Below are 11960 nucleotides of genomic sequence, written 5' to 3'. Positions count from 1 at the left end.
GAAAAAGTAATCCATCATTTAGAAAAGTCACTATTTTTAAAATATATAATCAATAACCGGCATTTTTTTTAGTAAAAGACACGACTACTAATGATGACTGAATTCATAGGAAATTTCAAGGTACGTGTAAATATATAATTAATATTATCATTAATTCCCAACTTTTTCCAATGATCAGACACAAAAATGACACCCAAGGATGACAGTCGCTTGAATATATTTTGGTTGAGGCATATTTCGAAAAAAGTAAAAACAAACTTTTTTGGCTTCAAACTTCTTTTTGACTCCCTTTGATTTAAAGGTATAGAGAAATTGATACCTGAATTGTGTTGCGAGAGCAACACATTGGCTTTGTCGTTTTTTTTTTGTTTTTTTTTTTTCTAATTCCCCGATTTCAGCTTATTCCTAGAAAGTGGTAAGGTTCTAACCTCTGCGGCTTTTACGGAAAGTGTGGACCTTAGGCCGGATTGATGAATATGACTTTGCATTTTGGAAAGCTTCGTAGAACTCTTGCCTGGGGCCAAAAATCTATTGTTTCTACCCATTTCTGTTCGTGATTTCAGCTGAGTTTATCATTCGTTTTTTCGACCTTGGGATTGCGGTAGAGAAGTGGTATCAGATGTGCCTCTTAAACTTTAAAAGTTCTCTCATTGCTAAATAAATTAGAGTTTATCCTTTTCTCCCTTCTAAGTGATGACGTTAAAAACTTCATTTTAGAAAAAAGTCAACTTTTGAACTAAGACAGATAGATTATTTTTTTCGAAGGCAGTCAGTAGCTCTTGATGAGCTGATTAAAGTATATGTCATTCATTTTTTGGTAGAAAAATTCGTTCATGAGATATACCAGTTTGAAAGTTTAAAGGGGTTGACAACTTCAGTAATAAGGTACACAAAAAAACCAAAAATAGGCCGATACCAATTCTGAAACATATAGGGGAGTTCTAAGCACCAGTTGGCTGTTAGCTCATAATCATCTTCGGCAATGAGGGATTCGCAACTTTTGCTAATTGGTGTACCTACTATTTGTTTCCGGCGTATTTGATGGAAAGACCAATTTGGTTCCAGTGGTAAGACATGTAGGGGACTTGTAAGTAATAATCGACTGTCAGGCTACAATCATCTTCCGCGATGAGGGGTTTGCAACTTCTGCTAGTTGCAATGAGGAGTTTGCAACCTTTGCGAGTTGGTTTACCTAGTATTTATTTTAAGTTCCTTACAGATTAACAACTTCAGCGTATAATCAAATCAAGGAAACAAAACCAAAGTGTTGCTCTCGCAACACTTTACTCGCCGAAGCCAAACAAAGGTTGCCGCAACACCTCACGTTACTCATGCAACGTAGATACAACCAATTTATACAACCAATTTACTCATGCAACGTAGATCTATTTTTTCTTTAACCTCAACCAATTTATCCAAAGATGGAAATAATAACCAGGGAGGATAGAATGTACAAGATACAACATACACGTACGTAGTAATCAAAGAGGTCGTGGTAACGAACTGTAAGTAAGAAGCGGTGCGGCTTAATAGTAACCGAAACTCTAGAAAGCAGAGTCTTGATAACAATAGATACATCAAAAGAATCGAATTTTGTTACTTATTCAAAATATATAAAATAAAATATATAACCCCCACAGTCCCCGGGGGAAGGGCTGCAAGTTATGGACTTTATCAATCGTTTACATATAGTATTGGTTGTTGGGAAGTATACAGACGTTTTCAGGAGGAGGGGGATTTTCCTTTTGGGGGGGGGAGGGTCAGGGGAGTTACGTGAAAGGTTTCAAGGGGGGAGAGAATTTTATGTGGAGGGGGAGCCGGATTTCCCAGCATCACTTAAAAAATGATCTGAAATTAAATAAAAAAAAACAAGTTTGTTTTTTTAACAGAAAGTAAGGAGCAACAGATCACTTGGTGATCACGTCAACCATTGAAAAAGTAGGCAATCATTAATTACATGGTACAAGAACGATGGCACTTTTTGAGCGAAAAAAAAACTGTGTCACTTGTCGGATTAGAAAAACAAAACGGTGCCACTTATTGTGATGAAGAGAAAAAATAATTGCATTGATAGAAAATCACATTAAAGCTTTGTATGCTGACAGATAACTGCGATGTCATTTATGCACAATCATAAGCAATGCAATAGCGTTGCCTAAGCAAAGAACGATGTTGGCACAATGTATTCTTTCCTTTTTTGGTTTGTTTTAGACCAGTGCACTTTGTATCGAAGGAGTAGTCGCAGAAACTTCGAAAAGGGCTCATTCGATTGGAAATTGAAAGGGCTAGTGCCCTTTTTAATAGTCGTAAGTGATTGTAGGGCAACTACCCCTCTTCCCACGCCCACCATTTCCCCAAACACACCCAATCAAAATTTTTAGATAGCCGTTTTGGTCGGCGTAGCCAATTGGAAATTAAGAGGACTAATGCCCTTTGCATTAGTCAAAAGTGATAGGAGGGCAAATGCCCCACCACACCCACCATTTCCTCAAACACTTCTAATAAAAATTTTGATATGTCCATTTTGTTCAACATATTTGAAAGGTCCGAAAATTATGTATCTGAGGATGACAACCCCACCTCCCTCCAGCCTTAAGGGCAAGAGTTGTAAGTTATACCCTGGGGGCATATAAGGCTTTTTATAGACAGCGTGGTGGTATAAACTTCGGAGAGGGATCATTGGGTTGGTATTCAGAAGCTCTAGTGTCCTTTTTAAGAGTCAAAGTGATCGGAGGACAGCACCAGAGCATGGGGGCAAGGGTTGTAAATTATGCTCCGGAGGCATTTAAGGTTTTATGGAAGGGATGGTTGTATAAACCTTAGAGGAGGCTCACTTAGTTGAACTTTAGAAGTTATAATTCCCTTTTAAGAGTCAAAAGTGACAGAGGGCAGCTAGCACCCCCCCCCCCCCCCGCCCGACACCCCTCTTCATCAAACGAATCTGATTAAAACTGTGAGGTAGCGATTTTGCTCAAAATAGTTTAAAGAACATTTAACAATGCCTCTAGGGTTGATATAACCCCCCAGTACCCTAAGGATAAGGTTGTAAGTCATCCTCTGGGGGCATATAAGGTTTTTATGGAATGAGTGGTCGTATAAACTTCAGATGGGGCTCATTTTATTTGAAATTGGAGGATATAGTGCCCATTAAGAGTCAAAGTGATTTGAGAGCAACCAGCCCCCCCCCCCCCCCCACGAATCATTTCCCTTAACACCTCCTATCAAAATTTGGAGATAACAATTTGGTTCATCGTGGTTGAAGGGTACGGAAATTATGTCTGTGAGGAAGACAACCCCCCTACAGCTCTTAGGGCAAGGGTTGTAAGCTATGTCCTTGAGGCATATAAGGTTCTTATAGAAAAGGTAGTCGTATATGCTTTGGAGGGGACTCATTGGATTGATAATCAGAAGTTCTAGTGTCCTTTTTAAACGTCAAAGTGATCGAAGCACAATTTTGAGACAGTGCTTTTATTAAAAGGCTTTTGGACTTGATACAAACCACCAGAGCCTAAGAGCGAGGGTTATAAGTTATACCCCTGGGGAATTGAAGGTTCTTATTGAAGTGATGGTTGTAAAAACTTTAGAGGTGGCTGGCTCATTTGGTTGAAATTGGAAGTGCCCTTTTAAGAATCATTAGTGATGGAGGCAGCTAGCCCCCCCCCACAACTACCTCTCTTTTCACCAAACTAATCTGATTGAAATTATGCAATGGCAATTTTGTTTCAAATAGTCCCAAGAACATATATCAATGCCTCCGGGGTTTGCACAATCTCCCAGGGCCCTGGGGCAACGGCTTAAAGTTATGCCCTGGGGGCATATAAGGTTTTTGGTTTATTCATGTTTGACTTCTACTTTCCCAAAATACAAAAGGAATTAAGATGAGCCTTTCAGGGAGGGCTGAGGGGAGTGTTGAACCAAATCATAACATGTTATGTGTATATGGGTTGTCAATAGGGTGTAACTACTACAATACTGCTGTTTCTACTGCTACCACAACTACTATTACTAATAACACCACTATCATTGCAAATACTACGTCAGGTACGAAAACTAATATGGCAGAAGGTATTAAAAAATATATCTGAGGAAACGTTGAGGGGAAAGTTGAACTAAATCAGTACATACTATGTGTATACAGATTGCTCATACGGGCGTATCAGCAATATTTTTAGAACGGCTTATTTTATCAAGAGGAAACTTCAGGGGCATCATGAGTGGGATGTTCAGTTGGCCAAAAGGCAAAATGTACCTGCTACTACTGCTATTAATGCTGCTGCTCCTACTGTTACTACTAATAATTATATACTATTATTGCTACTACTATTCCTACTACTGTGATACTAGTTGAATTAAGGCTACACGTACAAAGGTGAAAAGCTGACAGAATATTGAGGGGGGATTCGAACTAAATCAAAACACACTGAGCGCATGGAGATTGTCAAAAGGGCGTATCTCAAGAATTGATTTGGGTATTAAGTTGAAACTTTCAGAGAATACTTAAAGGGGAAGTGAAACTGGCAAAAAAGGTAATATTTGCATATCACTACTAAAACTAATACCACTGCTGCTTTTAATTATGCTACGACTGCTACTAAACTACTCCAACTAATGCTTTAATTGCAACAGCTTGTAAGGCTTGTAGTACTAAGGTAAAAAGGGCGTCAAAAGCGCACATCAACAATATTTTTGGAACGGCTTAACGTGTCAAGGTGAAACTTCCGGGACATCATGAAAGCGATGTTCAACTGCCCAAAATGCAATATCCCCATGCTACTGCCGCTATTAGTACTGCTGCTACTACTACTACTAATACAACACTAACAATGCAACTAATTCTACTACCACCAAAATACTGTGATACTAGTACTATTAAGGCTAAGTCTATGAAGGTAAAATTTGAGAGAATATTGATGGCAAATTTGAACAAACAAAAAACACTATGTGCATTTAGATTGTCAAAATAGCGTATCTTCAGAATTGATTTGCGTATTAAGTTGGGGGGGGGGGTATAAAATAATATTTTAGTCTGTAAGCATTCGCCACACTGGTCCACAAATATTATTTTGTATAACGTTTCGACTGAAAAAATATTCTTCGAGGCTTCGCAAAGGCTATGTGTTTTCGAGTTTTCAGAATGTTGAACATTCTTTAACTTTTCCTCCTTCGATACTTTTAGCAGAACTTATCAATTATCTAAATTATAATTTGTCTGTAAAAAAAACCATTCGTATCTATCAATGGGTTTTCCAATAGTATTTTTTTTATAAACGGATTAATTCTTCTTATTTCTTAAATAAATTTAAACGTTCAAAAATAAACAATTTATAAAACAACAATTAAAAGAGTCAGTCACTCACCTTGATTAGATCGAGTAGATATATCAAGTCTGGATTCTTTATGGAGAGGAGGAACTTCTTCCTCCTCCTCCTCTTCATCTTCGTAATCATCCATGGGTATGGTACCAACAATAATTTTACTCTCCTGGAAAAATAATGGCAAATTCATTTTAAAATTGATTTAGTAGGCAACATATATAGAAGCACCTAGATTGCATGCATTGCCAAAAACAGCTAAAATATTTTAAAAGAAATCCTCTCATTTTCCCAGAACTTCTATTTTCTTTTTTTTTTAAGAATTGTTTCAGATGAAGGGGGAAGGATGGTTAAGTAGGAAGTCTCTAGTAAGACTTTATTCAGTCTTCAAGATATGTCAGTCTATATAGTACATTCCAAGTATTTAGTTTTATTTGCCGCTCAAAGATATTCCATCCCTTCGTTTCATTATAATAATAATTTTTGGCTCTATAATCCCTAGGGCAATTGCAATACAAAATGAAAATATTTTACTGTAATTAATTCACATTATATAAAACAAAAATGTCACATAGATTACATTAATCTATTTCCGTGCACATTCTTTCCCCTTTTCTTGGCATAATCAATAGCCTAGTTGAACAATTAAAATACCTTGACTAATCTATGAGACCTTCCTGGTGTATGGAAGTCAATAATAACAACAATATCTTGGAAATACGCTTGTAACAAAATAAGATAAAAGCGGAGTATTGAAAAAAAATAAACTTCACTAACTTCTAAAGATTCAAAAAAAGAACATACTACAACAAAAGAAAGTTATTATCATTCAATTTACTAGGAGGAATACCCAAGGCGTGTCGAAGGACATGATTCGGTTCCTTGCTATAGACCATTTTTCTAATGAAGAGACAAACAAAACAGTCATTGACGTGGTATTTATAAAAACAATCGTTTATCGGATATAAAATGGGAGGCCCATTAGAAACTTCCAACACTTTTGCCCAGACTTGTCTGTATTTGCAAGTCAGTGCCATAGCGTGAAAGACCATGCCAAAATGTAGTAAATTCTTGGGATTGCAGCTGCTAAGAACAAACATGCCAAAATATGTTTGGTAAATATAAACACAATAACTACTGATTTTCCATAATTCAATCGTAGACCGGAAATAAATTGCTCAACCACGAAAGCTCTTGAGCTTCTCAAATCAGCTCTGTAGGTGATACTGATATACTTGAGTTTCGATACTGGCAAAACTTCTCTTTTTCAATCTTTACGAATAAGACTGTGTGCGGGTAGGAGTTTTAAGTGATAAAAAAAAGTTTACAACATGAGACTCAGTTTTGGCTGGACTGACACGCAGACTGATATTTGCGTAGTCCTTGGTCAATATTGGCCAGTAGGTCGATGAGTGAGCTTTCAATCAACAGCATATTGAAGGCATACCACAATATAACTCAAGTCAATACTACTTACGAAAAAAAAAAAACACCGGATAAATGCCAGTTTATGTTGAAAGTTGACGCGATCGTGCTCTAAATTAGCCTTAGCACAGGTCACTGATAGCCTGCGCTTAAAGCTTAATCAGTGGTGAAAATAAATTGTCAGAGATTTGAAAACGAACATAGTTATTAGCAACATCGAAGCCATAATACTACAGCAAGTGTTAAAACCTTGAGCCAGCAAAATTGAAATAGCTTTTGAATGAATCACCGAACCATATGTGAGAGACATAATAGATAACAGACCCCTTACCATGCTGCTATGTCATATGTTGTCGGTTAGGATTTTTTATGCACTATACCATCTAAAATTTGAATAAACAAACTTAAAGCTCTAGAGGGACGTTTAACACTATTCTGTGCAGCAGTTTCTATTACTGCCTCGTTTTTCCCAGTCATTGAAGCACCAATCAACGATAAAAAAAAAGATACGTAGAGGGATCATCCTTCAGGGTTTCGGGTGTTTTTAAGAGCCGCATTGTTTAGATACACAACTTATCTTAGGTCCCAAGCCCAAATGTTAGTTTCAATTACTTATGTTCGCATTTCTCGTATTGTTTCATTCTTACTATCCTTATGGAGATGACATCTTGTCACTTTAATGAAGAAAACTCGTATAACTCATTAACAGAACAAGCTCTTGAAAGCAAAACTATCAATTTTGGAACAGTATATAAATAAGCTTCCTACTACAAAATACTGATCATCAATTCAGTAAATACAATAGCTTCTTCACTAGACAATAGCACATTTTTGTATCAGAGGCAACGAACTAGCACTGCGTATGGTAGAGACCCACAAGGCCTCAACGTGTTATTTATTCATTATTTTATTCCATAGAACCATTTCATGCAGAAGGGGTGGTCATAGACACTTCGGAGGAGACTCATTCAATTAGAAATTAAGTTCTACTGTCTTTTTTAATATCGAAAATGATCAGAGAGCAAACAGCTTCCCTCCCACACTCTTTTTAGCTGTCCATTCCCAAACAAAATCCGATCTTGTTCAAGATGGCAAGATAGCCATCTTGTTCAAAATAGTCTGAAGGTCAAACAAATATGTCTCTGGGGGTGGCATAGGCCTCCAAAGCCTTTGGAGCAAGTCTGTAAGTTAAGCAAGTTGTCCATTGTTTAAAAATAAGGTTTTTATTGGTAAAAGAGGGCATGTTTGATCATGGGTTCTAAAAAAAGGCTTTTGATATTCCGGAAATGTTTCCTGAAACTTTCAGGAAATGTTGAGTGGGATATCAAACAAAATCAAAACACATTATGTGCATTCTTGTTGTCACAAGGGCACATCAGCACTATCTTAAGACCGGCTGAGGGGTGTTGAGTGGAAACTTTCAGGGCAAGGGGAATGTTAAAGTGATCAAAACTTCAAAAAGGCCATTATGTTCAAAATAGCCGCAAGGTCTAAGAACTATGTCTCTTGGGACGCTGTGCCCGTCTCCCCCTCTCCCTTCCCACGGTCCCTTGGGCAAGGGTTGTAAATTACACAATCTGCCCTTTTTCTTAGATACAGGATTTATCATTAGGAAAGAGGGAATGATTGACCCTGGGCGTCGAAAAGATTAAGGGTATTAAGGGGAACCTTTTAGGAATGTTGAGGTCGATGTTTGATTACGATTACGATTACGATTACTTTAACTGTTACTACTCGTTGCTTCGACTACGAATACTTTAAACTGCGACTACTCACGATTTTGACTGCAACTACTTACGACTGCGACTACTTCTACTTGCAATCACTTTCATAAAATGTTCAGGAGACTACTGAACAAAATCAAAAATTACAATCTGCGTGCTGGTTGTCAAAAGGGTGTATCAACAATATTTCGGGAATGCCTAGGGGTTATTCAGTTTTACTTTTAGGGTATGTTTAGGGGATATTGGAAAATGACAGGACGGCAATCAGCCCTCCATCACCCGTTTTAAATATCCCCCAAAGGTGATCAAAATTTTGGAAAACTCGTTTTTTCGAAGTATTCAAAAGGTCTAATAACTATCCCTAAGAGAATACCATGCCTCCCACAACCCCCGGAACAAGGATTGCAAATTATGCAATTTACCATTTTTCTTAGATATAGGATTTATCGTTGTAAACGGGAGAATATTTGATCCTGGGTGTGCCCGAAAAGGCTAAGGAAAAATGTCGATTGGGATTTTCAACTACATTAAAAGACGCCATATGCATCCAGATTATCAAAAGGACATGTCTGCAATATCTCAGGAAGGGTTAAGGGTATTAAGTTGCAATTTTCAGCGAACGTTGAGGGGATATTGAACTTAATAAAACGCCAACAATTGCATTCCGATTGTAAAAGGGCATATCTGCAATTTGTCAGTAACGGCTAATGACATTCAGTAAAAACTTTTAGGGAATGTTGAGGGGTATGCTGAAATATATCAAAAGACGCAATTTGCATCCAGGTTGTCAGAAAGACGTAGGTGAAATATCTTAAAAACGGCTGAATATTAAGTTTTAATTTCCAAGGAATGCTGAGAGGGATATTGGACTCAATCAAAAGAAACTATGTGCATCCAGGTTGTCAGAATGATATTTTTTTTCAGACCACACCTACTTAACAACTCACGTAAAATCCATTAAAACAAAAAAGTTTAAGAGTTAGAAATAAAGAGAAGTGAGCCACGTGTCTGAAATATATTTCTCTAATTCCATTTTCATTCTCATGCAATGCATAGAACATTCTTTCACTATGATTTTTCATATTATGTTTAAAATTCTAATTAATTGAAGTTTTAGTTCAAGAACCGTTCCAAACCTCGATTTCGAGATTACACGAGATTATACAATAATTATATCGAATACAATCAAAACAAATGCTCAGATCACCATGTGGAACTTAAGAAGTAAATTACAATCAAATATTTAAATTCCTAAGCCGAAAACCTGAAAAACTGGAGAAACATTCATTAAATAAACCAATAAAACAAAACTTTGGCAATCAAAAACAAAATAAAATCAATTTTAAAAGAGCCATGATAAACTTCAAGCAGAAAGAAATAAGTCCTATAATAATTCAAACTTAAAACGACCAGAAATTACTATAAAAGAATAGATGAAACCCAAAACGAAGAGTAATTAAAACAAATAACGATATCAAACATGCAGATAACAGACACTGATATAGATGAATAAACAAACCTAAAACGAGGAAAAATTAAACAGAAAGATAATTCGAACTTCAAACGAACAAAAAATACTACAAACAGGCGTTTGGCTACTGCCCCACTTCCCCTCAACTATCACGTAAAATTTATAAATGCTACTGCGTGATTTGTGCTTTATTGAAAACAAAATAAACTCCAAACATTTTTCCTATATTTATAACACTGAAAACTTAAAACAATTACAATTAAATAAATTTCGAATTGCTGAGACTTCCATGAACTAAAATTATTACATATTAAATATTCAGTTTATTTTAATTAGTTCTTTCCAGCCATCTTGATTATTATAGTGATTAAATAAAAAAAAACTAGTTTTTTTAACTGAAAGTAAGGAGCGATATTAAAACTTAGAACGAACGGAAATTACTCCGTATATGAAATGGGTTTTCCCCTCCGCAATCCCTCGCTCTTTACGCTAAAGTTTGACTCATAGCCACAATTATACTTTTTAAAACAATTAAAAGCTTTAGCGTAAAGAGCGAGGGATTGCGGAGGGGAAAACCCATTTTATATACGGAGTAATTTCTGTTCGTTTTAAGTTTTAATATCGCTCCTTACTTTCAGTTAAAAAAAAACTAGTTTTTTTTTATTTAATTTCTGAACGTTTTTCAATTAATGCATGTTTGATTTTGGCTCTCCGTACATAAATTATTCAAATGAAATTGGCATACTAATTCTTTTTTGGATAAATGGCTTTCTCTTAATTTTGATCAGACGATTTTGAGAAATAAGGCGTGGGGAAGGAGGCGTAGTTGCCCTCCAATTTTTCGGTTACTTAAAAAGGTAACTAGAATTTTCAATTTTTAACGAACGTTTTTATTAGTAAAAAATATACGTAACTTAAGAATTAACTTACCTAACAAACTTTTATATTCTCATATTTTTATTATGTATATGAGAGGGTTTGTCTTCTTGTTAACACCTCGCTCATTATACTAAATCTCAAGTTTTGTCCCAAGTCTTTAAGAATGACCCCTGAATCAGAAAGGCCATAGAATAAGTAGTTGAAATTACTAAAAATACTTTAGCATAAAGAGCGATGTATTTATCTCCTCCTAAATACTTCGCTCTTTATGCTAAAGTATTTTTAGAACCCCTCATATGCTTAATATGCTACTCCTTATGCTACTCCTTACTTTCAAATGAAATTGGCATACTAATTCTTTTTTGGCTAAATAGCTTTCTCTTAATTTTGATCAGACGATTTTGAGAAATAAGGTTTGGGGAAGGAGGCGTAGTTGCCCTCCAATTTTTCGTTTACTTAAAAAGGTAATTAGAACTTTTAATTTTTAACGAACGTTTTTATTAGTAAAAAATATACGTAACTTAAGAATTAACTTACCTAACAAACTTTTATATTCTTATATTTTTATTATGTATATGAGAGGGTTTGTCCCCTTGTTTACACCTCGCTCTTTATACTAAATCTTAAGTTTTGTCCCAATTCTTTAAGAATGACCCCTGAATCAGAAAGGCCATAGAATAAGTAGGTGAAATTACTAAAAATACTTTAGCATAAAGAGCGATGTATTTATCTCCTCCTAAATACTTCGCTCTTTATGCTAAAGTATTTTTAGAACCCCTCATATGCTTAATAATCTCTGTTCGTTTTAAGTTTTAATGCTACTCCTTACTTTCAATTGAAAAAACTTTTTCATGTTTATTTTTTCATTTTTTTTTTATAGTAATGCTAGAAAATCCTGCGCCCTTTTCATTGAGTTTCTCTTCCCCCATGACATATTCCTCCAAGGAAAGATCCTCCGACATAGCCCCCCCCTCAACTCAACCCCTCAAACCAAAAGAATCCCCCTGAAAACGTCTGTACACTTCCCAATAACCATTACTGTATGTAAACACTGGTCAAAGTTTGTAACTTGCAGCCCCTCTCCCAGGGACTGTGGGGGAGTAAGTCATCCCCAAAGACATAGTTATTATGGTTTTTGACTATGCGGAA

The 11960-nt window shown here is 36.0% G+C and overlaps 1 protein-coding gene across 6 annotated transcripts in view; it reads right to left on the bottom strand.

Annotated features, from left to right (window-relative positions):
- Window positions 1-11960, bottom strand: part of LOC136040082 (sister chromatid cohesion protein PDS5 homolog B-like) — a 112070-nt gene that overhangs the window by 5402 nt on the left and 94708 nt on the right. For all 6 annotated transcript variants that reach the window (XM_065724160.1, XM_065724195.1, XM_065724198.1 and 3 more), the window contains exon 21: window positions 5358-5481. In XM_065724160.1, coding sequence (XP_065580232.1) covers window positions 5358-5481 — 124 coding nt within the window. The remainder of the gene's footprint in view (window positions 1-5357; window positions 5482-11960) is intronic.

This window comes from Artemia franciscana, chromosome 2, assembly GCF_032884065.1.
Source record: "Artemia franciscana chromosome 2, ASM3288406v1, whole genome shotgun sequence".
NCBI classification, from domain to species: domain Eukaryota; kingdom Metazoa; phylum Arthropoda; class Branchiopoda; order Anostraca; family Artemiidae; genus Artemia; species Artemia franciscana.
Note: the sequence above shows the minus strand (reverse complement) of the source record. Positions and strands in the feature narration are given on the sequence as shown.